At 33.8% G+C, this 27448-nt stretch overlaps 2 protein-coding genes across 3 annotated transcripts; both read right to left on the reverse strand.

Moving 5' to 3' along the window:
- Positions 1 to 2860: 2860 nt before the first annotated feature.
- On the reverse strand, positions 2861 to 6494 carry LOC120072941 (putative disease resistance protein RGA3). Its single transcript, XM_039025476.1, has one exon. The coding sequence runs from the start codon at positions 6388 to 6390 to the stop codon at positions 3193 to 3195; it is 3198 nt and encodes a 1065-aa protein (XP_038881404.1). The 5' UTR covers positions 6391 to 6494; the 3' UTR covers positions 2861 to 3192.
- A 587-nt stretch (positions 6495 to 7081) lies between these two features.
- On the reverse strand, positions 7082 to 13168 carry LOC120085809 (PTI1-like tyrosine-protein kinase 3). 2 transcript variants are annotated; one of them, XM_039042019.1, is made up of 8 exons: positions 12967 to 13168; positions 11708 to 11885; positions 8798 to 9054; positions 8547 to 8673; positions 8193 to 8466; positions 7899 to 8031; positions 7703 to 7789; positions 7082 to 7591 (listed from the first exon to the last, which is right to left on the reverse strand). In XM_039042019.1, exons 2-8 carry the CDS (start codon positions 11799 to 11801, stop codon positions 7466 to 7468), a joined length of 1098 nt encoding a protein of 365 aa, XP_038897947.1. In that variant the 5' UTR covers positions 11802 to 11885; positions 12967 to 13168; the 3' UTR covers positions 7082 to 7465. The 2 variants fall into 2 exon arrangements, with proteins under 2 accessions (XP_038897947.1, XP_038897939.1); XM_039042011.1 differs by lacking the exon at positions 12967 to 13168 and adding an exon at positions 12560 to 12955.
- Positions 13169 to 27448: the final 14280 nt, after the last annotated feature.

Here is a 27448-nt window from a genome sequence, read left to right on the forward strand (position 1 = left end):
AAACATTCAGTTTTGAAAAACCTAGATGAAAAAATTCTCATACTTCCTTTTATAATAATATCAACAAGAAAATTGCGGACAAGGAAACCAACAAGATTGGAACATTCCAAAACAAACAACCAAACAGTCCATCATGAAGTCAACGGGAAAATATTCAATATTTCAATAAAAGAAAATTTACATTCCAAATAAAAACAATAACAATGCAAATATACAACATCTGAATTTACAAATGGACAATGATTAAGTGCACTCTACTTCCCTTTTCCTTACACTTCAAAATAAAGTAAAACATTTCAATCTTTTTAAATAAAAATTTTTTGCCACATGCATATTATTATTGGGTGTTGCTTAGACTGTAAAAAAAGGATCGTTACACCCAAGTTCTTTTATTTGTAAATATAGCAAAAATAAAATAATATAAAAACAAACAAACGTTTGATCAAATTAGCAATGAGGGAGAAATACCTCATGTACCTTATAAAGATTTTGTGAGATCTCTCCGATGTGAGATCATCAACATGCATGTGTGTGCATATACAATACAAGTTTTGAAAAACAAAAATTTTTGTAAAAATAATTAACAACATAATAAAAAGACATAATCATTCTTATTGGTTTTTATTTTTTACAATGGAGAGTACGGGGCGGATTTGAACCAAGGAGAACTTGTAGTTACTAATTATATACTCGTATGTCAACTGTCTGATGCTCTTCTTTTCCTATTCTTCTTAGTTATTAACTGAAGGAACCGTGAGGTTCACTACAGAGAACAAAATATGTATTATACAGAATTTATAACATGCTTTTAGAAGGAAAATGGAGAAGAGAATTAGGGTTAGAAACAAACTTACCCTTGAAGAACAACTTCTTCACAATCTCCTCCTCAATCGGTCACAACAATTAGAAAAACTCCCAAGAACATAGCAATCCAAGATAGCCACCACCACAAAATCGTCCTCTATGTTTTGCTTAGGGTAAGATGAGAATATCAGTAGTTGTGGGCTCTGAATCTTTTTGGGAGAGGGAGATAAATTTTTTAGAGATATGAACTTTTCTGGGAGAATTCGTTTTAAATCACACAGAGACCTTCTCTGTAATCTTCTTAGGAAGAAGATGAATAATCACACCCAAAAAATCACCCCCACTAACACATTATTTTTTTAGAGAGAAAATAGGGGAGGAAAGTTAATTAATAACTCCCTCCATTTAATTTTAAATTAAAACTAAATTTTAATTTAAATAATATTATAATAACTAATTTATTATATAACTATATGTTATATCAAAATATAACACATAACCTATAGTTTATATTATATCAAATATAATATAATCTATAGTTTGTATTTTCTCTCAATAAAATGTGGTATTTTATTAAATCAAATTTATATTAAATTTAATTATATGAATCCAATTCACATAATTAATATTTAAATCATATTCAAATATTTAATTCCTCTCAAATAAACTTTATATTATAATGTATCAAATACATTATATTAATTATATCATGCATAATTAATTCTCTCAATTAATTTAAACAATTCAAATTAATCTAAAATTAATTCTCAATAATCCCAGTTGAGCTATAGATGAGACCTTATAGATCTGTAGATTGAAGCTCCAATGATACTTGAATAATTAATTAAACACCTTTAATTAAATTACTCAACATCCGTTAACTGTCAGTCACTCCACTAAAGACCGACAGCTGTACTCTTCGCACTATAGATGTATTTCTGTGTCTATTAAATATAACCAATCCACAATGCGATGACCCTTCACAAATTGCTCGTAAGTACAGCTGGACCAAAATTATCGTTTTGCTCTTATAGTTACACCTAACTCTTTTAAGTGTCATTGATCCCTCTAATGAACAATAAGTCATAGTCCAACTATGACCAAACCCCTCTCAAACCAAGAGAAGGTGTGACACTACAGTGTTCAAACCTCGGAATCAGCCCTTAAAGGAACAATTTATCTACTTATCCTAACATTAGGGAAAGGGTGAATTCTGTCTTATGTAGTTGTGTTCCCAGCTCCCAAAATGGTAGGCTTATTGAGTCGACGATCTAGCCACTCTCACTCATACAAATCAAAGGACCACCTTCATAGACAGTTCACAACTCACTCAGGATTCAGGTCATGTCATCTATGATCATCCTAGTGAAATGTAAGTCTTTACTACTAATGATGTTATATAATGAGACTAATCATTTCATATTCCGGTCTTATACAAACTCCTTTGTATAGAACACCCCCGTTCACATGTCTCTACATAAATGATTAGGATCAGATCATTTGTAGTACTATACAACAATTATAATATCTACAAAACGGGCCATATTCGTAGTGTCACCAGGATAAGATACCCAACCTTATCCATCTACTACAAACTATTTAGGTTATCACTTAAACACGATCCACCTATATGTCTCTATAGACATGTTTAAACTACAGAAGATAACCTCGTATGTTAGTTTATTGGTTTTGTGGGTTAATGTTACTAAATGTTGAATAAAATGCCTCAGACTTTATTAAATGAATAAATAATTTGTACATTACAATTACAAACTACATGACCCATGAGATTTAGAGCATCAACCCCAACAATTACCTAACTAGTCCATTGAAAACATGATCAGTTACGTTATACAAGTGTATTACAAGTAGGATGTACATTAATGTAACAATTAAAATAATGGTATTGACATGACCTTCGCCCTTAAGGGTTAGAGATTCAATCCTCCATGCCCTAGTTTTATTGCACTTAAAAAAAATAATGGTTATTTTCAATGTTAAGAAAAATGTATAATCGTGAAGAAATGTTTGTTGAGAAAATGCCTGACAATGTCAATTGAACAAAAACTTGAAACTCAACTAAAATATTAACTTTGTTCACAATGCAAAAGTGAAGGAGAGAAGCTAAAAGGTGTAGAAGTGAACTTGCATGAGAGACATAACTCAAGAGTGTTTTAGAGTTCGACAATCATTAGGACCACCTATGTTGCATATAATTGCATGCATCTCTTCTTTTTACACATAACAAAAAGATTAAAAAATTCAATTAAAAAAAGTTATTACATAACAAATTTAATTGGACAACCATCTAAACTACACAAAAATAGGTATAATCCAGCCAGCACCATATCTTTAGAGTTTGTTTGAAATGACTTTTTGCAAAAGTCTCTAATTGACTTCAGGCAAGCCTTGGCCAAGTTGTAGTTGTGGACAACCATAGACGTAAAGACGAATCAATTTGGTGAGACGTAGCATAGCTGTGTTTGAAGGCAAGTGTTTCAAATTTCTACAATAGTAAAGACCCAATGTCTCCAAAGAGGTAAGGTTTCCCAACCATTCTGGTAAAGCTTCAATGTCACCAAAATCGCCAATCGTTAAAGTTCTCAATGAAGTGAGGCGCTCAAGTTGTGGAGGAAGTTGTTTGATTGCACTTTCTTCAGCATAATTAGTCAATCGAAGCTTCACAAGAGAAGGTAGGTTTAGGAGAAGATTAAAGTCATAATCTTGAATGCCTCCAATTATATCCATTTCTTTTAAATTGTTGAGATGTTGATCCAACCCTTGTGGCAATGCTTTCAACCCATCTATAAATAAAACAGACAATTTGTGCATATTTTTCAAATTCAAGGTCAAACTAGAACATCCATCTATTCTCAAATCTTCAATCGAGTTGCAAAACTGTAGCCCATATGGCAATGTTGCCAATTTATCACATTTATGAATGTGTAAAGTTCGAAGACTTTTAACACCATCTTCATTAGGAAATCCAAAAAGATTTGGGATACTTGTTAATTTGGGACAGCCACGAACGTATAGATCTTGAAGATGAGGAAAAATAGTTCCAACATTATTATCATTTGAAGCAACTTCTTCCCAATGTTTTAGGTTGTGCATTTGAGAGAGAATAAATTTTTTCAACTTAGGGAAAAGTGCCCAATGGTTTGCTCCATTTCTTCCATAGAATTCATTCCCTATACTTTTTACATGGTGTAAGGATGAAATCTTGAGTTCTTCTAGGTTGGATAATTGTCCAAGCATTGGAAGCACTTCACATCTTCTACAATATCTTAGATGTATCACAGTTAACTTGTCAACAAAAATACAATGAGGAAGAAGTTTCCCTGCAAAGTTTTCGATGCTTAAGAATTGAAGATTTTTGTGTGGTTGAAGCCCTTCCAATACTTCAAAGTCATTGTAGTTATTATTGCTACTTTCTCTTTCTGGATGCAAACTCCATTCAAAGAATAGTTCGCATAAATTCTCCTTTTCTTTCAACTTTGCACTTCTAGCTTCCTCTTTACTTTTAACTTGCTCGAGATTTGAAAGTTGCAATCTACCTTTGAGATTTTTCAAAGGTTTAAGCTCTTCGATTTTACAACCCTTTTCAAAACCTACTACAAAGCCCGATAACGTTTGAAGTTGAGTCAATTGACTCAGATGTGGAGGCATTTGTTTTGTCTTTTCAGTAAAAGGGATGGAAAATGTTAGATGCCTTAAATTGACCAGAAGTCCCAAACTCTTTGGTAGCTCTTTTATTAAGCTTCCAAGTTTTAGTATTTGTAGATTGCAAAGCAAAATAATAGAGTGTGGAAGCTCCTCTATCTCCGAATTTGATATGTCGAGATACCTCAGATGCTTCAACTTATCAATCGAGTTTGGTAAGTTTTTCATAGATGAATTCACAACTAAAACACGCAAGTGAGCGTTATTTGAAATCATATCATGAATCGTCTTATGAACCATTTTTCTATCACATATTAATGTGCGTAACTTTCTTGAACTTTTTCGACTCTCATCGATATAAAATTCTTTTAGAAAATTTTGAATTGTGCCAGCAATATCATGTATAAGATCATGCATTTTAAAATGAGTGATTCCTCCTTTTCCATCCTTGACAACATCTTGAAATAACGACCTAGATAACAAGATATCAAAGAACTTCTCTCCTATATCCTCCATCTTAATATTGCTTCTTCCTTCTTGTAGTTGAACAAACCCTTGTGCTATCCACATTTGAATTAACTCCTTTTTTTCAAACTTGTAGTCTTTGGGAAAGTTTGAACAATATGCAAAACATTGCTTTAAAGAGGAAGATGGTAGACGATCCACACTTAGTTTTAATATCGATAAAACTAAATCTTCATCTTGTAATGGAATATCTATGACACTCTCCAAAGTTTTCAGCCATCCCTCATAGACTCCTTCAAATTTTAGTGCTGCTCCTAAAACTCTAGCAATCAATGGTATCCCACCAAATTTTTTCACCAACTCCTCACGAATAACCTCCAACTTTGAAGTTATAGACAATCCATTTGTATTTGCATTTGAAGTTTTCTTAAATAATGACCAACATTGATCATCGGATAATCTTTCTAAGTGAAGCCTTGGAAGTGTCTCCATGATTCGTGCAACCTCATTACTCCTCGTAGTTACAATAATACTATTTCCACGATTTCCAATGTTAAGTAAACAATACTTTAACTCATGCCACAAAGAAGGATTTTCATTCCAAACATCATCAAGCACAAGGAAATATTTTTTACCTCGCATCTCTTTTTGGAGTTCACGGAGCAAGTTTTCCTTACTGTCCATGCCACTTGAAGTACCCCTAAGAGTTTGTAAAATTGCTTCCAAAATCATGTTGATGAGAAATGGCTCGGACACACATACCCATATAGTTTCATCAAAATGTTTTCTAACCACCTCATGATTGAAGACCATTTTTGCCAAAGTTGTTTTCCCTATTCCACCCATACCCACAATGGGTATGATTGACGTAACTTGTTGAATATTGTTACTATCAATCACCTTTTTCACCATGATTGAAACTTCATTGTCCCTTCCTATAACTTCAACATTCTCATCAAGCTTCGAGATCGTCTCTCGAATTTGGTTAAGCTCATTGTTCTCTATTTTTGTGAATTCAAGGCCTACAAGTCCTAAAGGGCTTGCCTCAGAGTAGCATTTACTCAAAGTTTTAGTAATGCCCTCCATTTTCTTTGCCATTTTGTGGCGAAAGATAATAGGATTATTGTTGAAGGATTTAAATGAAATGGAATTACACACCTTCATCATTTTTCTTCTTGTTTCCATCCTTCGCCGGAGATCTTCGTAAACTAGTTCGTCCAATAGATCATCGGCTTCGTAAACAACATGTTGAAGATCCTCCACCCAAAGCCTTACAGAATCATGGTATAGTTTTTTCCTGTCAATGTCGCTTAAAATGGCTTCAGCCTTGAGTAACCATTGCTTGAGCTTGGACAACTCCTTCTCCAAGCCCCAAGCCAAACCAATGTGCTCAGCTACAAGTTTGAGTACCTTCTTCAACACTTCTTGCACAGCAAAAGTCCATAGGAACTCAGCCATATTGTTAATTATCTCTTTTTTGTTGATCTGATCTTTACTTTACCAAAGAACTGAAGAAGATCCAAATTCCCCAGGACTTGGTCAAACAAGAATAGGACAAAAATTTTCAACACGCTTTTAATTTGTGATCGGGAAGGTGCAAGGAACCTAGTTGCTTTGAACATTGGGAAAACCAATTTGTTCAATAAATATGGACTTTTTGTTAATGCGTTTGGGGATGAAAATGACATGGCTGGAAATGACTTTGTTTTAAAAGGTATTTTTAAGTATAAAAAATGGTTAAGTACTTATAAGTCATTACCAACAGATTCTTTTGAGTTTGCTGTGAAGTTGAGTTATTAAAATAATGAAAAATGTGCAATTAGATTTTAAATTTGCCTGGTTGATTTTTGCTTCCCTTTTAACTTAATTGGTTAAAAAAATGAAGGTGAATGTGAGACTTCAAGTCAATGACCACCTGATGGCAAGGTACAAATGCTTAATCACTCTAGCTAGGTACAAGTTTAGATTGACAATTTTATTTTCTTTTTAAGATTAAGATTAGGAGAGGAGGAATTCAAACATTTGATCTCTTAATCAAGATAATAAGCACTTGAAAGACATGTAAGAGTAGAGTGATCGAACTTTGAGAATCGAAGTAAGTACTTAAAAGCAAGAGCAAATAAATTATAAATAAATAACACTATTTTCCTTGACAACCGAAAAAACCAACCCATATCCATTAATATCAAGAGTGAGGGAAAGCAAACAATAGTCCATATGTGTTTTTCCAGCACACCATGCAGCACTCCCACTGAGTCTCACTTGATGACTCCAAAAGCGAAAGGGTGAGAACATTTTTAACAACCGAGGGCTATACCAACAGGCTACACAAGAAGAATTGCTTACAAGAAAACCAACCTATTTTCAATCCAACCAAACATGACTCGAGGATCTTCACGAGAAAAAAACAACAATAATAATTGGAATAAATAATGAATATTATGAATTCTATATGGTCACCATGAAAGCAAACTTTGCAATGTAGGCGCTCACATATATCAACAGTGAGTAAGAAAACTGAGATCAATTTACTTCAAGGTTCGGCAGCCGGAGCGGGGGCAGGTGGCTTTAGAAGCGGCTGGAGAGCCTTGACGACAATGCTCATGTTTGGCCTGAACTCGGCTTCGTACTGCACACACAGAGCTGCCACAGCAGCCAGCTGCAATAACCATAATACCAAAGTCAATGTCGTAGTAATATCTACCTATTTCACTGCAATGCTAATTCTATTAGTGAAAACAACAATGTGTGCAATAGAAACAGAAGTTACCTTGGCAACTCCTTTGGGGGGATATTCACCCTTCAGCCTTGGATCAACACATTGTTTAACTTTGTCTTCACTTAGTCTTGGAGTAGCCTTGAACAAACAGAAAACCATCCTTTTAGACTCCTAAAATTTGAGCAGCTGTAGACAAAAAGTCAAGAGCACACTGAAGAACAATAAGAAAGCAGCCATATGTGCTCACCCAAGTAACAAGACTCTGCTGCCCACGAGGCATGGTGTGATCAACAGGTTTCCTCCCGGTTAAAAGCTCAAGTAGAACGACTCCAAAGCTATAGACATCACTCTTTTGTGTCAATTGTCCAGTCATTGCATACCTGGAGAAGAGAGACTTGAGCATCAGGACACTTCCTTCCTAGCTACTTATCCAAATTCCAATGAACAAAAAGGACAGAGTAAATGTCTCCATTGAGAAGTCGACATTTAGGAGAGAAAGAAAGTAAGAAACCCCAAAGAAAAGAGATTTCAGAAACATTACTCAGGAGCATGATAGCCAAAAGTTCCTAAAACTCGAGTAGAATGAAGTCGAGCAGCCATGTCAGGAGCCTGGTTTGAAAGGTTGAAGTCTGCAATCTTTGCTTTGAAGTCTTCGAAGAGAAGCACATTGCTGGATCTAACATCTCTATGTATGATAGAAGGTTGAACCTTCTCATGCAAGTATTCCAATCCTCGAGCTGCATCAACAGCAATTCTCACACGCTGCATCCAATCAAGCACCGGACCAGGCTGTGCCCCTTGCACTCCCTTTCTACCTGTGTAGAGAAACAACTCGTGAAACTAACTGGCCTATATGAAACTGAACTAAGAGACTGAACTTAATATGGTGGTGTACCATGCAATATGTCATGTAGAGAGCCCATAGTTGCAAACTCATATGCAAGTACACGGAAATTTCCTTCAACACAATATCCATGCAACTCAACAAAATTTTCATGTTTCAACCTTGAGACTGTAGAAACCTGAAACATGCCATAAACAATTAAGGAATAAGGAATCAGGACTCAGGACCCAGGAAAATAATGTATCTAGGACATGATAGATTTGTAATGTGCTAAATCTATTACATCGATACTGAAGACAAACCTGAGTCAAAAAGTCAACACTTGAGTCGGGCTCAGAGGAAACATCCAGCTTCTTTACTGCCACAGCTTTCCCATCATTTAACTTAGCATAATAAACTCGACCATAAGATCCTTCACCAATCAATGCCTTGGACCCAAAGTTATCAGTCTTTTCTTTCAGTTCTTCCAGAGAAACCGCTGGCACTTCTATGGGAGGTGGAGTTTTTGGTGCTTCAGGTTTGACAGGAGCTGGCTCTTTTGAGCCCCTGTGATTGTGACCTAACCGGCATAAAATATATAAGATAAGACTTAAATCACACAGCAAACAAATCATAAACAAAGCAACAGCTCTTAAATCCAAAAAGAACATCACATACAAAATAGTAACCCAGATACAAGACAAATCATAAACAAGGCAGAGTTACAACAAGATAATCCAAAACAGGGGTTAGGGAACATCTAAGAAGCATATGGATATGGTAAGGCTACAACGGAGATCAAAATCCTACATATTAAGAAACAAGGTTATAAAGCCAAAAACCAAAAACACGTGCCAAAAGGCTATTGAGATTCACCCTTCCATTTATCTTCATGATATAGCATGGCTATGCTATACCATGACCCAAGAGTTGCCTCAGACAAGAATGAAACTTTCATAAATATGCTTCACAAATGGTATGTTTGAATAACCATGTTAAATCACCGATTGACCCAAAAACTTAAGCTGATGGGTGAAGGTAAATTTTATATCATATCATCTAACACTCTCCCTTACCTGTGGGTTAGAAAGATGAAGAAGACTTAACAAGTGGAAATTAATATTAATTGGAGAGAAAGTAACATTGCAAGAGTTTGAACACACAACCTCTTGGACACTTGCTCTGATACCAAGTTGAAATTTGGAAGAAAGTAGTGTTATATTATTCTTCTATATAATGAATCAGATACAACGTATTCTTAAATAGAAGAAAGACCAACTATCAATAAGGAAAAAATCTTACATACATAAATGATGAATATACACAATAAACCTCCAATATTACAAGAGATAAAGGCAATCAACCAATATCATTATTATTTGTGATAATTAACTGGTAGGAACTACAGAACTGGAATTAAAACTGAACTGTTCTTTGCCTTCAATCCTCTCGGTTCCTCTTTCTATAACCACTAAATGTCCCAAATAATCCAATCATATTCCCGGAATTTCCTTACTAATTTTCCAAACAGTACTCTGCCCCCTGAAACACACTTGTCCTCCTATTGTGATTGGTCAACCAGTCTCCCAAAGCAAATACAGGAATAGTAAATGGGGCAAAATCGATAAAGATAACTGTTTTCTATCTTTCACCTTTTTCTCTGATTCGTTTGCCTCTTTAAATTCCTCCTACTAGTTCCTCAGATCACTCATCAATTTCCCAAGTCATGGAAAATATCCTCAACTCCTATTAAGAGCTTACCTTTTTTAACCTCTTTCTTATCAATAGAAGGCTGTCTGTAACTTTGTATACCCATACATATATGCATATATTGAACAAAAAGCATAATGAAACCTTCAACTGTTTAACTTGGCCACCACTGCATCTTCTCCTCAAAGGCTCAAACATAATTAAACCCACCTGGCATCCCCATTCTTGGTATTCCTTTTGTCCAGATATCAATTCTCCTCTCTTCGTGGATTTCTTCAGTTTTCCTTGCCCAAAATGACATGAATTGAGTTTGTTTTTCTTCTTCTCCATGAACTCTATTTCATTTGTCAACCTTATCTAACCCTTCTCTTTCTATTCTCAGTTTCAAGTAGCCTTCCTAAAAAGCACTTCCTCTTTCTTCTTTACAATAAGTGCTTTGGAAAACCTAACCAACCCTTCCTTTAGACTTCTCTTGCCAGAACCATAAATTCCTTCTCTAATTCCAATGAGAAGGTAAAATGTTCAGTAACCAATTGCTATCTCAATGATGAACACTAAACTTTCTTCTTGGATCCCTTCAATTATCCTTCTTCCAACATTTTCATCCAGTTACATTGCCTGCAATCAAGTATCCCAATTTGATAGCCCTCAGGATGCCACACTTATACTTGCAATTTCCAACCCATATACAAATCAATCCACTTCTCACTCCATCTGCTTCCATGCAATGATCCTCCATCTTTGATTTTTGACAACCTTGACCATTCTCTATTGGCTCCTCTCCATCTAATTCTAAGCATGATTTTGTTTCTTTCAGATTTTCCCCCTTGGACTCCACCCACCTCTGCCTCCCTCAATCACTACCTTCAAAATATTATGAACTTCCAAAAACTCCAGATTCATTCTCATAGATCAAAGTACTTTAATCCATTTTGATAGGAACCAAAGAATTGGAATAGAAATTGTATCTACAATTTAGAAACAACTTAACAAGAAATCAAGGATCTTGGACATCTTTCTAAGCAAGTTCAAGCCCAAACAATTGAATCTTTGAGAAAATCGAGGGTTTTCCACATAATAGCGTTGCCTACACCCCTCTCAGTCTCCCACTTACTCTATTTTATAACCATCCCACTAGGCACTAACAAACTCCTCAACTAAAGACAAACGTGGCCCAGATATCCTAATACTTCCCTACAAATATTCAAAAAATATATATACACTATACATACAGAGGAGAGACAACGGCGCATGTATACTATACATACAGAAATGTTAATTTCGTTAACTTTATAATCCAACTTCCATGATATTGAGTGCCGTCATTTCAACTAACATACTCGATGAGAGAACAGAAAAAGAAAAAATAAGCACATTTAAGAAATCCAGTTAACTTAATTATTCCAAACACTAAATAAATTTTACACAATATCGATATCTCAAAGACTTCAGAGTACATAGATAAGATTCACCGCAAATCCTATAAAATGGTGTAAGCATCAATTGATAGATTAGAGTATTACCATCTCCATAACTTCGTGGGCTTTTCAGGTGCTCACTTTCTGCTGATGGGTAGGCCTCTTCAACTTGACAAGTACAACAAAGCCACCTGCGCATTCTATCCCTTTTACTTAGATATAGATCGTCTTTAGTACCTGTATTCTTCAAACGTACGAAGTAACCAGGAGGAGGGGCATGCGCCTGCATGTAACCAAAAGCTCTAATAAAAACAATTCTCTTGTTTTAAAGATGTGAGACAGATTATTAGTAGTCAAACAGAAATGATCTGCAAGATATCCTTTTGCTTAATGTGAACAGCCAAAAAAAAAAAAAAAAAAACACGAAGGCTCAAAGGAGAAAATTAATTTTTTTCATGGAAGGCAAAAGAAAAATGACAAAAGAGCAAAAAAAGGGGCAACGTTCCTCATGATAATGGTTGAGATATACTCAAGAATTCATTGATGAAGAATGCGTTAGATGTTTCTATTCCACCTATAGCTCACCTTGTCAAACTATATATTACCTTAATAATCTCGACATTATTTTATTACCACATAACTCGAACCCCCACCCTTAAATGTGATCACATCCTTGAACAATCCAACTTTCAGTCATAGTAGAACGACAGCCAATTCCAACTATTTTAAAATACAACAATGCCAAAATATCCCCTCCCACAACCAATTTTAAATTAACATCAAGACCCCCGAACCAATGCTTGAAAGTTTCCCACCTTTCAGGAAACTAATGTTACGAAGAGATAAAGAAGATATGCATATAAATGGAAATTTGAAACACTAATTCAAATGGGAAAAAAACAATTGCATGTAATGACAAAGCTAATCAAATGAAAGAAAGATTCCAACGATTCTTACCACTAAACCAAAACGATGATGATCTCGGCCGTCCATTATCAATCAAACCAGAGATTTAAAATTCAAAATCCCAACAAAATCAGCAAAGCAAAAATAAGAGAAAATAAACACACAAACCCAGATAGAGATTGATTGATCCCTTAAAAACCAAACCAAACCAAATCAAATCCCAGAAACAGAAACAGAAAAAGAAAACAAATCACTCACAACCCAACAAGCAGAAAACACAAAAAGCCCAAGATTCAACCCTGTTCCAGAAAATCAAAACCCAGATACAGAAATCGGAATTGAGGGTGAGGAAAACTGAAAGAGAAGGAAAGGAATGAGAGATTGGGGAAACGGGAAAAGAAAATAATCAAAGAAGAACAGATCGAGAAGCGAATTTAGAGGGGAGGGGAATGGATTACCTTCTGGTTAATGCCTCTCCTGGGCTTCGGGAAGAGAAATGGAAGAATAAAGGAAAAGACAGGGTGGAATTTGCGGGATAGGTTTGGCTTTGGCTTTGTTGGGTCTTCTTCGGTTTTGGCTTTTCGGTAGTTATTCGGAGAAAACGCAATGAACGGATGACAGAGAAGCAAACGCGGGGCAAATGGCAACGGCGGAGAAGTTTTCCTTTCCTTTCTCTTTCTTTTTAGAATTTATTTATTTATTTTTTTTTTATTTTTTGGCCTTTTTCTTTTTATGAATTTTGAATTTAAAAAATACGTAATTTTTGCGAATTGTAAACGTAACTGCCAGAGGGATTGTGGTGTAGATATCTACTTTTGTTCGATGGCTCTTAATTGGTATTTATTTAATTGACTCTTTCAAAAAAAAAAAAAAAAAAAGAAAGAAAAAGAAAAGAAAACTATTTATTTCATTGACTTCGTTGACGTTTACTTTTATATAGGTCATTTGTAGATTTTTAATAATAATAATAATAATCTTTTTAAAAACAATAACAGTAATACATTTTTCGAGATAAATCTTCAAATTCTTAAAACTATAATTATTATGAATATTATAATAATAAATAGATGTTTATTACTTAGTATCTCAAAATCATGTGCCACTTCTGCATGTTAGTCTACTGCCACGACATTTTGTGGATCTTAAAAATAACACATACATGTGAGATTTCACTTCAAAATTCCACGAATTTTCATATTATTCAATTTTATAATTTTAACTTATTTTATGTTTGTAGTTATTTTATTTTATATTATATTATATATATTTAATACTATTATATAATATATTTTATATTATAATTTTCTCTTATATTCATATTCTCATTAAGCTCTTCAAATTCACATCACGTTATCAGCACGAGCTCCTTTTGTTTTCTCAGCTAAAGGTAGCTCCTAAAGGTATGTCGGTTTTTCCTTCTTCTTTATAATTAATAAATTTAATGTTATTTTTCATATTCAATATCTATTAAATTTCTAACATAAGTACAATAATTTATTATAGTGTTGTCATGACAAATCTCACAAAATTAGAATTTGTCGCCTTTGATACTAACGACAATAATTATTTGTCATGGGTACTTGATGTCGAAATCCATCTAGATGCTTTGAATCTTGGAGAAACAATTAAAAAATAAAATACGACATCCGACAGAGCAAAAGTTATTATTTTCCTTCATCATCATCTTCAGGGATTAAAAATGGAATATCTTACAATAAAATATTTCCATATCTTGTGGAAAATTTTGAAAGAGAGGTATGATCATTAAAAGACAATTATTCTTCCTAAAGCCCATTATGAGTGGATGCATTTGAGGCTACAAGATTTAAATCAGTAAGTGATTACAATTCCGCAGTATTTAAAATCAGTTCAAAATTATTGTTATACGGAGAAAAAAATTACTAATGATGATATGTTAGAGAAGACATTTTCTACATTTCATGTCTCGAATATGCTCCTGCAGCAGCAATATCGAGAGAAATATTTTAAATAGTATTCTGAATTAATTTCATGTTTTATCTTGGTCGAACAAAATAACGAGTTATTAATGAAAAATCATGAATCTCGACCAATCGGAACGACACCATTTTTTAAAGTGAATGCTGTGAATTTTAATAATAATCGTGGTTGAGGTTGTGACCATGGCAAAGGAAGAAATAATTATTATTTTCGTTTTCAAAAGAACCACATAAAATGATGATCACAAATGAAAAACTCCACAAGATAAGAGTTCAAAAGTGTTGAAAATAAATGCTTACGATACGAAATGACTGGGCATTGGTCACGTACTTGTTGTGCATCAAAACAGTTAGTTAGCCTTTATCAAGCCTCCCTAAAGGAAAAAGAGAAAAATGTGGAAGCAAATTTTGCATACCAGGATAATGGCATATTTGACCCATCCCATATGAGAAATTTAGATGTGGTGGACTTCTTTGAATCTCCTGAAGAGAAGATTGACACAGTTGGTGGCACATCAAGTGTTTCTTTTGACTTTGATAATATTTAGACTTAATGTTTTTTTTTTTTTTTTTTATCTATCTTCATGTTGTTTTTTTAAGTATTGTTTTTCTTGTTGTAATTATTTTCTTTTAATGAAAAAACATGAATCATTTTCATATGTTGGATGTTTCAAAAATAAGCAAAGGAGATCTATGTCTGGTAGATAGTGCAACTTCACACACAATACTTACAAATAAAAAATACTTTTCTAAATTGACAATGATGAAAGCAAAAGTAAATACAATATCAGGTTCAGCAAACTTGATCGAAGGTTTTGGAAAACAAATATTATTTTACCTAGAGGAACAAAATTTACAATTGACAATGCATTGTTCTCTAGTCAATCAAAGAGAAATTTTCTAAGTTTTAAAGATATACGTTGCAGTGGTTATCATATTGAGACTGATAGTAAAAATAATGTGGAATATCTATAAATCCTATCCACTATCTTAAATGAATAACGTTTATTGGAAAAGTTGTCTGCTTTATCTTCTGGATTATATTATACTCATATACGAGTAATTGAAGCATATGCAACAATGAACCTGAAGTTCATGAATCCAGACATATTTACAATTTGACATGACCAATTTGGTCATCTAGGATCTATAATGATGAGGAGAATTATTGAGAATTCAAATGGACATCCATTGAAGAGCTAGAAGATTCTTCAATCTAATGAATTATCATGTGATACTTGCTCTAAAGAAAAATTGATAATTAGACTATCACCAACTAAAGTGGGGACTGAATCACCTGCATTTTTAGTACGAATTTATGGTGATATATGTGGACCTATTAACCCACCAAGTGGACCATTTAGATATTTTATGGTATTAATAGATGCATCCAGTAGATGGTCAACTTATTATTAAGTCGAAATCTTGCATTTGTAAGATTACTTGCTCAAATAATTAGGTTAAGAGCACAATTTCCTGATTATACAATTAAGACCATTCGTCTTGATAATATTGGTGAATTTACATCCCAAACTTTTAATAATTATTGTATGTCAATTGGGATAAGTGCTGAACATCCTGTACCATATGTTCATACACAAAATGGTTTAGCAAAATCATTCATAAAACGTTCGCAATTAATTACAAGATCATTACTTATGAGAATTAAGCTTCCTTCATCTGTATGAGGACATGCTACTGCACGCCATCACAATTAACTTATGGTCATAAGCCAAATATATCCCATCTGAGAATTTTTTGCGTGTGCAGTATATGTTCCAATTGCTCCACCACAACACACTAAGATGGGTTCTCAAAGGAGGTTAAGAATATATATTGATATGATTTTCCATAAATGACCAAATATCTTGAACCTCTGACAGGTGATGTATTTACTGCATGATTTGCTAATTGTCATTTTAATGAGGCAAATTTTCCAACATTAGGAGGGAGAAATTAAGAAGTTGGAAAAAGAAATTATATGAAATGAATCATTATTGTCTCATTTAGATCCCTGTATAGATCAAGTGAACTTGAAGTTCAGAAAATAATTCATTTGCAAAATATAGCAAATCAATTACCAAATGCATTTATAGATGCAAAGAAAGTAACTATGTCACATATACCAGCTGCAAATGTTCCATCAAAAATTGATATCCCAACACAACAAGTTGTCACTAATAAGTCTGGAACACGCCAGAAGCGTGATAGACCAGTGGGTTCCAAAGATAAAAATCCTCGAAAACGAAAATTAATTAATAATGAAAAAGACTTGGATGGGGATGTAAATACCCATAAATAAATTCTTGACATGATTAGTGAGGAAGGTGAAATACCTAAAGATAATAATGGGATTTTAATAAACTATGTCATGTCAGGAAAAAAAATGGAATCGAACTAATGTAATTATTGACGACATTTTTGCGTATAATGTTGCTCTTGATATTATATTTGAAAATGAGGATCCTAAACTAAAATTTGTTGAAGAATTTTGACATAGAAAAGATTGGCTTCAATGGAAAGAATCAATCGAGACAGAATTAAACTCACTTTCAAAACGTCAGGTTTTTGGATCAGTAGTTCGAACACCAGACGGTGTTAAACCGGTGGGATACAAATGGGTATTTATGAGAAAACGAAATGAAAATAATGATGTCACAAGATATAAAGCAAGACTAGTTGCACAAGGTTTTTCATAAAGACCTGGTATTGATTTTGAGGAGACGTATTCTCCGGTGGTAGATGCAATTACATTAAGATATTTAATTGGCTTGACTATGTATAAAAGTCTGGATATGCATCTTATGGATGTAGTCATAGCATATGTATATAGATATCTTGATAATGGTATTTATGTGAGAATCTTATAAGGATTTAAAGTACCTGAAACATATACATCGAATTCCAGGGAATGATATTCAATAAAGTTACAGAGATCACTATATAGATTGAAACAATCAGGAAGGATGTGGTACAATCGCCTGAGTGGATATTTATTGAAAGAATGATATCAAAATAATCAAATATATCCATGTGTTTTTATAAAAAAAATCACAATCAAGATTTGTTATTATAACTATATATGTTCATGACTTGAATATAATTGAATTCCTGAAGAGCTTTCAAAGGCAATAGTATTAAGAAAGAATTTGAGATGAAAGATTTTGGAAAAACAAAATTTTGCCTTGGTTTGCAAATAGAATATTTATTCATTAGTCAACTTATACAGGAAAAATTTTGAAAATATTTTATATGGACAAAACACATCCATTAAATATTCTAATGGAAGTTCGGTCATTAGATATAAAGAAAGATATATTTCGACCTCGAGAAGATAATGAAGAACTTCTTAGTCCTGAAGTACCATATCTTAGTGTAATTGGTATACTTATGTATCTTGCTAATAGTACAAGACCAGACAATGCATTTTCAATCAATTTATTAGCTAAATATAGTTCTTTCCTACAAAAAGGCATTGGAACGGAATTAAGCATATGATTCATTATCTCCGAGGAACAATCGATATGAGTTTGTTTTATTCAAATAAATCAAATTTTGATCTAGTTGATTATGTAGATTTTGGATATTTATCTAATCCACACAAAGCTAGATATCAAACAGGTTATCTGTTCACAAGTGGAGGAACTGATATATCGTGGAGATCGGTGAAACAGACTATAACGGTCATTTCCTCAAATCATGTTGAAATTCTTACAATTCACGAAGCTAGTCAAGAATGTGTATAGCTAAGGTCAATGACTCAGCACATTCGTGAAACGTGTGGCTTGTCTTCTAACAAGAATCTCCCAACGATATTATACAAAGACAACACAGCTTGCATAGCCCAAATTAAAGAAGGATATAGTGAAGAAGATAGAATAAAACATATCTCACTGAAGCTTTTCTACACTCATGATCTTGAAGAAAACGACAACATCACTGTACAACAAATTTGTTTGAAGGATAACCTGGTAGACTTATTTACGAAGGCATTACCAACCACAACTTTTGAAAAATTGGTGCACAACATTAGAATGCGGCGATGCAGAGATCTTAAATGATGTTTTCGTGAGGGGGAGTAAATATATTGTATTCTTTTAGGAGAATGTATTATATGAAATATGTACTATTTTTCCTTCACTGGGATTTTTTCCCATTGGATTTTTCCTGGTAAGGTTTTAACAAGGCATATTTCATATATATATATATATATATATATGGGCATCTAAGGGGGAGAATTATGAATATTATAATAATAAATAGATGTCCATTGCTTAGTGTCCCAAAGTCATGTGTCACGCTTCATGTTGTCCACGTGCCTTGTAATTTTTCATACTTGGTGTTCATGTAAGTCCACATCCTACTTGCCACTTTGTCTATAAATAGTGGCATTTGGTGGATTTTAAAATCATATATACATTGGTGAGAATTCCACTTCAAAATTCCACTAATTTTCATATTATCCAATTTTATAATTTTAATAATTTTAAGTTTTTAGTTATTTTATATATTTAATATTATTATATAAATATATTATTATATTATATTTTCTCTATATCCGTCTTCTTGTTGTGTATCTCAAATTCACAACAATAATAATAAAATCATGGTTAAAGTGAATATAACTCCACTTACATATAGAATGTTATTAAGGATAAAAATATTTGTGGTTCGAATCTCTCCACTTTTTATTTTACTCTAAAAAAAATAATAATAATATATTTTATAATTGGAAGATTAAATTTAGACTGTAACCAAACAATAAGTGGAGACAAGGAGAATAAAACCATTTTAGGAAATTAATTTCATCAATTAGATTTATATTTAACTAGTTTTAAGTACAAAATAGTCATGTATACAACCATGATTCAAAAATGTAAATCTGGAAAACAAAATACATATATTCATAAAATAGTGTAATGAATGATATTTCAAAAAAATGGAATCTTTATATAATTAGTAGTAAATCCTAAAATATCAAAATATTACAAAATTAAAAGATGGGAGAGGATATCATATGTTAAAAATGTCTCAAAATGTTACTAAAATCTAGTTGTGGAATATTATTAAAGTTTAGGACATTTGTGAAACATTAGTATTTTGGTCCTTACTATTATTTTGACACCTAATATGTGCTTTCTAACACTTACTTCACTCTAGTCAACCTATGTAATGTCAACACGTATCTATGTCTAAGTACATTAATAAACATATTCAAAGTATATTTAAGGGAAAAAAATTACTGTCAAAGTGAGCACAACTCAACTCAATAAATGTAATGACCCGACTTCTTAGGACTTATACTAGGTCGTTACTATATGCAAGCATAAATCTCAAAACAACCATCTCATAAATTTTAACTAGAATTAAAAGAATTTTATTTAATAAATAGTTTTTTTTTTTGTAAAATCTAAATAACTGAAATTTTTTTATCGGGGTTTCCCTAAAATATAAGTTCAAAATAAATTTCTTGAAGCTTTATAAATAAAAATTTCAAACAATGAACTCTCATTTCAAACATCAATACTAGAACTTAAAATATTAAAACATGAAAACATAAGCAGAAGCATCTCTTTGGTCCCAATGGCATGATCACGGATTCCTTTTGTCATTCGTCGGTCTATCCTGGCTCTTACCTGAAAACATAACATAAGAAAGTATGAGTTTAAAATACTCAGTAAGTAACTCCACTACTGGGGTCGGGCTATGCATTTATGTCCAATAAAATGCAACTTTCTAGTGAGACATGCAAAAACCTCTACTAATCCTCGATGGCCATCTAGTGAATAGTTTAACCTGGCTTATCATAGATGGGATGTACCCACAAATCTCTGGTGAAATCCCAAAGGGGGATCACTAACCTCTAATGAAATCTTGAAAGAGATCACTAACCTCTGATGAATCCCGAAGGAGACACTAACCTCTGGTAAAATCCCGAAGGAGATCCTTAACCTCTAATGAAATCCCGAAGGAAATCACTAACCTCTGGTAAATCTCAGAGAAAACAAAAACCTCTGGTGAATCCCAAAGGAAACACTAACCTCTGATGAATCCCAAAGGAGACACTAACCTTTAGTGAATTCCGTAGGAAACAAAAACCTTTGGTGAATCCAAAAGGAAATACAAACCTCTAGTAGGTACATGTCTACAGGTAGGGGGTAACTATCACTAACATAAATATCATGCATCATAAAATAGAGTCCCACACATAAACCATAACATAAAGTTCATTCATCCTCATACATGTCAAATAAGATGTAGAGTCATGCTCTTACATTCTTGTAAAATATCTTATAAAATAAGATCATGCTCATTCTTATCACATATATCAAACATGACATTCATATGTTCATATTTCCTCTCTAATCAAATATCATGTAGTCTTAGAACCATCAAAATTATCTTTAATTTTATCACCTGACACGAAGGCGGTTCCAATAATAAGATTTCTTACCTCGAATTGAAATTCCAAAATTAATCCAAGAAATCAACATCCAATAAAAAACTTGAATTAATGTCTCAAACGCTTTGTTTACTCCAAATTTATTCCAAATTTCGCTCAAAGATTTAAATCTACATATAAACCATAATTTATGATTTAAAATCCAATTTCCAACATTTATAACTAATCCAAAACGTTATGTAGTCTTAATACTCACCACTTATGCGGCATAAAGCTATGGAACTTATTGATAGTACACTAACGACTTTCAAAAACATGAATTGATACTCCAAATCTTATGGGTAAATCAAGTTTGGTCCGGAATTCAGTGTGTACTAAAGAATCAATCAAGAAATCCAAAGAAAAATCATCAACAACTCACCAAATAAAAATTTGGCAAGCGGTGATGGCCAGCGGATGCACAACGGCGAACAACTAAAAAAATATGAAAGTAACAGAGATTTTTCTCAATAATTGACCTCCCTTTGGAATGAAGTGAATGGTTTGGAATGAAATGCATGGTTGTATTTATAGAGAAAAAATATGTTGGAGTTAGCATGCAACTAGCTGAAGAAATCAAGATCAATAAGCTGACTAATTAATCAATTTTAGCAAATAAGACAGCATGCTCATATCAGAAAAATAGGATTTTAAGAAATTACCTTTATAGAACTCTTCAATTCAGCAAATTTAACTGCAATCTCCTTAAACCACCACTTGATCTTCCTTACTATTCTCTAGGACCTTAGATTGATTTGTGGGAATCAAATTTAGCTAAATTTTTGGGAATTAAGAGGGAAAGAACTTTTGGTTATTTCTTGAGATAGAAAACTCTCTCCTCTCTTCAAAAACAGAAAAAACTCATCTCGCATGGCTTGAATTCTCAACTTAACAAGGCTGAGAATTATCTTTTTCAGCATACCATGTGAACTCACATGAAATTGACACGAAGTAGGTCAAGATTGAGTTGTCAAAGTGGGATCAACCCACTAGAAGGAATTTTCTAACTTAAAAATTGATTTTCAGATTAAAAAACAATTTTACTTTTAATTTTGAAACTAATTTTCAAAATTAATTAGAAAATTCAAAATATTAATTCTATAATTAGTATTAATAAAAAATCATTAATTTTATACCAAATTAATTCTATAATTAATTCTTAAATAATTAATTAAATAATTTAATTAATATTAATTTAATATCGAATATTAAATTAATCAAACACCAATCCCAAATATGAATCTTGATTCATGTAATTAATATTTAAATCAAATTTAAATACTATCTAATCCTCCAATTTCGTTTAATTCGATAATTAAACGTGCAATTATATCGTATATAATCACTAATTCATTTGATTCAAATTTGAACGTTTCAAATTAAATACATCACTCTATTCTAAGGTTTAATCCACTTGTAAGCTAGTAGGGCAACCTAATGGACCTACAGATCATGGACTTCAACTATCCAAGATTAATTGGCTAAACTCTTTAAACCGAATTAATCGACATTCGTTAACTACCGGGTCACTCCACTAAAGCCCAGTAGTTGCACTCCCCTCACTGTAGATATATTTTTGTCCACTTGATTTAACCGTAATCAGTAAGTTGGCCCTTCACATATTGTTCGTAATAATGGCTGGGTCAAAATGTTGTGTTACCCCCGAGATTACATATTACTCCTTAAGTTCCACTGATCATCTAATGAACAATTGGTTTGTGATCCAATCAATAAAGTGAGTCCCTCTTGGGCCAATGAGAGGGTGGGGCCCCTTGTTCAAGACCTAGAATCAGTACTTAGGAGAACAACCTCTCTACTATCCCTAAGAGCGGGTAGGAGTGAATTCTGTCTTGCACCCTATGTCCCCAACTATTCTTACCCCTGAAATAGAAGGCTTATTGAGCCAAGCTGTTGAGTCAACCCTCACCTATGAAAATCTAAGGATAATCCCGAATAAACAGGAATTCATACTTAGCTCCGGATTAAGGTCGAGTTACCTAGGTCATCAATTTGAAATAGTTAGTCTTAAACAATAAACAGTGTTATAAAATAAGAGTGACTCGTTTCTTAGTCCAGTCTTATACAAACTCATTGCATAGGATGCCTCCACTTGCATGTCTCCACATGAACGATTTAAGATCACATTGTTTATGCTAAATACAAAGTAGGTCGCATTCGATAGTGTTACCAGAATAAGGTACCCAACCTTATTCATATATTATAGACCGTTTTGGCTATTTACTTGAACTTGATCCATCTTTCTGTCTCCATATAAAGTCCAAGTATTCATATAATAACCATGGATCTTTGATTATTAGATTTAGTCTTTACAAGTGTAATTTATATATTCAATAACAGTTTTATTGAATAAACACCAATAACATCATTATTGCAAATAGAATATGTTTAATATTACAAACTGTGAGTTTCAGGACATACAATCCAACAAACTCTTGAAGAAAATCAAATCAGAGATCCTTTTGAGTAGCGGAAGTGGATTGTTCCAAATTCCATTCAGAATAAACACAAACATTTTACAGACTTAAACGGAAACAAACAGATTATGCATAAACCGAAATTACAGCATGCTACCAAAAGATATAAGGGATAAAGTATGCGTACATTTGAAGAACTACAAGTATCCCTCGATCAATGTCCAATGTGTCCAACGGTGCTCTCGAACGCAACGAACGAAACAGCCAACAACACGAACAACTGGATGCTCCTCAAACCCATTCGAGTCCGACTCGATCCACGAACAAATTTAGAACACCACCATAATGGTTACCTTGGTATTCTCGGTGTGAGAATCCATGAGTTGTCGGCTTTGTATAAACTTGGATTGAAGAAGACATGAGGTATACAATCGAGTAAGTTGGAGATAATGAAGACTGTCTATCGTATGGACGATGTACTCGATCGTTTAGAAGATGAAGCCTATCGTATAGACTTTTGCTACTCGATCCTGTAGGAACGATCAAACGAGTAACTATCGTATAGTTAACTCTTAGCTCAATCGTGTATGCTGTTAACGCTATCGCTTAGTAAAAACACTTTTTACTTAATAGCCTTTTTCATGAGATTTTTCTGAAATGAATCAACTACCAATTTTTGGAAAACAGTCTTCCTTTTTATCTCATAGTTACCATAAAACTTCCAATAACCTCCCACTCAATTCGATTATTAAAGAAAAAAAATTAATTATCATATAATTAATATATTATAAATAAATATGATAACCAACTTATCATATTATATTTATATCTATAGTTTTAATATTTCATCATATGAAACATATAATGTATAGTTCTTTTTCTATTTTATGGTATTTAATATAAAACATATTTATATTAATTCCTCCAATTAATGTATCTAATACATCATATCAATTATATCACATACAATTGAATTTCTTCTTGTTAATTTGAACACTTTAAATCAACCTAAAATATTATTCATAACTTGAACCCATTGAGCTACGAAGAGGACCTCATGGACCTGTAGCTTGAAGCTCCAACGGTATGTGAATAATTGACTAAATTATATAGTCACGAGATCCACCATTCGTTAACTATTGGTCACCCCACTAAAGATCGACAACTGCACTCTTCTCACTACAGATATATTTTTGTGACCATATAACCAATCAATAGTGTGATGACCCTTTACAAATCGCTCGTAAGTACAATTAAGCCAATTTACCGTTTTGCCCTTGTAGTTACATCTAACTCCTTAAGTACTACTGATTCCTCTAATGAACAATACGTCATAGTCCTACTATGATCGAGTTCTCTCTTCCAAAGAGAGGGTGTGGCCACTATGTTCAAGATCGGAATCAGCCCTTATGGGAGTAATTTATCTATTTATCCGTGCTTCAGAGAAGGAGTGAATTCCGTCTTGTATAGCTGAGTTCCCAGCTCCCCAATCAGATGAATTCCCAAAAAGGTAGGCTTGTTGAGTTAGCAATCTGGCCACTTTCACCCCATACTAATGAAAAGACCACCCTTATAGGCAGGAGTTCCCAACTCACTCAGGATTAAGGTCATGTCACCTATGGTCATTTTAGTGAAATGTAAATCTTAATTATCAACAGCGTTATATAAAGAGACTAATCATTTCGGGGTCCGGTCTTATACAAAATCTTTGTATAGGATACCCCCGCTCAAATGTCTCCACATGAATGGCCAAGATCAGACCATTTGTAGCACTTATAACACTTGTAACATCTACAAAGCGGATCGTACCCATAGTGTCAACAGGATAAGGTATCCCTCCTTTATCCATCTACTAAAGACCATTTAGGTTATTACTTAAGGCATGATCCACTTGTATGTCTCACATACATGCTTAAGTTACATGAAATAACCAAGGATCTTAGTTTATTGGATTTGAGTAAATGCAAATAAAATAACATTTATTTTATTCATAACAATGTGTGCAAAATGTTTACAAACTACGAGACCATTGGGAGAATTAGGACATCAATCCCAACAATCTCCCATTTGTCCTATTGCCTTAGGAGACTAATGTACAATACATAAAAATAGTACAATATACAATAAACTTGGCCATACTTTATACCCCAGTATCATCTCCCACTTGCCCTAAACAAGGTGTCGCATGTCCTGTTGACCAAGACTCTCCAGATGACCCTCAAACACTTTAGCCGTGAGAGCCTTTGTAAACGGATCAACAACGTTGTGTTCCAACACAATCTTCGTGACTATCACATCACTGCGATGCACAATCTCCCTGATCAAATGATACTTCTGTTCGATATGCTTACCTCTTTAGTGACTCCGAGGTTCCTTAGAATTTGCCAGAGCCTCACTGTTATCACAATAGAGAGTGATCGACAAAGACATATTTGGAGCAACTTCCAAATCTGTAAGGAACTTTCTAATCTAAACAACCTATTTAGCAGCTTCACAAGTGGCTACGTATTTGGCTTCCATAGTGGAGTCCGCGATGCATCCTTACTTGATGCTTCGCCAAACTACGACCCCTCAATTCAAAGTGAACACTGACCCTGGTGTCGATTTTCGAGAATCTCTATCAGTCTGAAAGTCAGAGTCTGTGGATTCTGTAAGGATTAATTTCTTATCTCCATACACAAGCATATAGTCCCTCGTTCTCCAAAGATACTTGAGGAGGTTTTGACTGCCGCCAAGTGATCTAATCCTAGATTGGACTGATATCGACTGACAATCCCTACTATAAAGTAAATGTCAACAGACTAGTGAAGAGTATATAGACCTCCAATTCCAGAACTATATGATAGAACATGGGATTACGCCCCAACTCTCGGCCCCAGGTACACCTCAGCAGAATGGTGTATCAGAAAGGAGAAATAGAACCTTGTTGGACATGGTTCGGTCTATGATGAGTTATACCCATCTTCCAGACTCGTTTTGGGGTTTTGCAGTGGAGATTGCATGCTACATTTTGAACAACGTTCCCTCGAAAAGTGTTTCTGAAACACCTTTTGAGTTGTGGAAAGGCATAAAGGTAGTTTACGCCACTTCAAGAATGAGGGACTACATGCTCGTGTATGGAGATAAGAATCTGATCCTTACAGGATACACCGACTCTGACTTTTAGACTGATAGAGATTCTCGTAAATCGACATCAGGGTCAGTGTTCACTCTGAATGGAGGGGTTGTAGTGTGGCGAAGCATCAAGCAAGGATGCATCGCAGACTCCACTATGGAAGTCGAATACGTAGTCGCTTGTGAAGCAACTAAAGAGGTTGTTTGGCTGAAGAAATTCCTTACAAATTTGGAAGTTGTTCCAAATATGGATTTTCTGATCACTCTTTATTGTGATAATAGCGGAACTGTGGCAAATTCGAAGGAACCTCAGAGTCATCGTTGAGGCAAGCATATCGAATGGAAATATACCACTTGATCAGGGAGATTGTGCATCATGGTGATGTGATAGTCATGAAGATTGTGACGGAGCACAACGTTGTTGATCCGTTTACAAAGGCTCTCACGGCTAAAGTGTGTGAGGGTCATCTGGAATCTTTGGGTGTATGGGACATGCAGCATCTTGTCTAGGGTAAGTGGGAGATGATACTGGGGTATAGAGTATGCCCTAGTTTATTGTATATTGTACTTGTAATTATTCATGTATTGTACATTAGTCTCCCGAGGCATTAGGACAAGTGTGAGATTGTTGGGATTGGTGTCCTAATTCTCTCAGAGTCTCGTAGTTTCTAAACTGTATACATTGTTATGAATAAAATAAGAGTTATTTTATTTGGTATTTACTCATATCCAATAAACAAAGCTCCATGGTTATTGAATGAAAACTTAAGCATGTATATAAGATATACAAGTGAATCATGCCTTAAGTGATAATCTAAATAGATCTGTAGTATAAGTATTAATGAGGGATACCTGATCTTGGTGACACTACGGATACGACCCGTTTTGTAGAAGTTTACAAGTGGGTGAACTACTACAGATGGTAGATCCTGACCATTCATGTGGAGACATGCGAGCAGGGGTGTCCTATACAAAGAGTTTGTATAAGACC

This window comes from Benincasa hispida, chromosome 1, assembly GCF_009727055.1.
Source record: "Benincasa hispida cultivar B227 chromosome 1, ASM972705v1, whole genome shotgun sequence".
In the NCBI taxonomy this organism is placed as follows: Eukaryota; Viridiplantae; Streptophyta; class Magnoliopsida; order Cucurbitales; family Cucurbitaceae; genus Benincasa; species Benincasa hispida.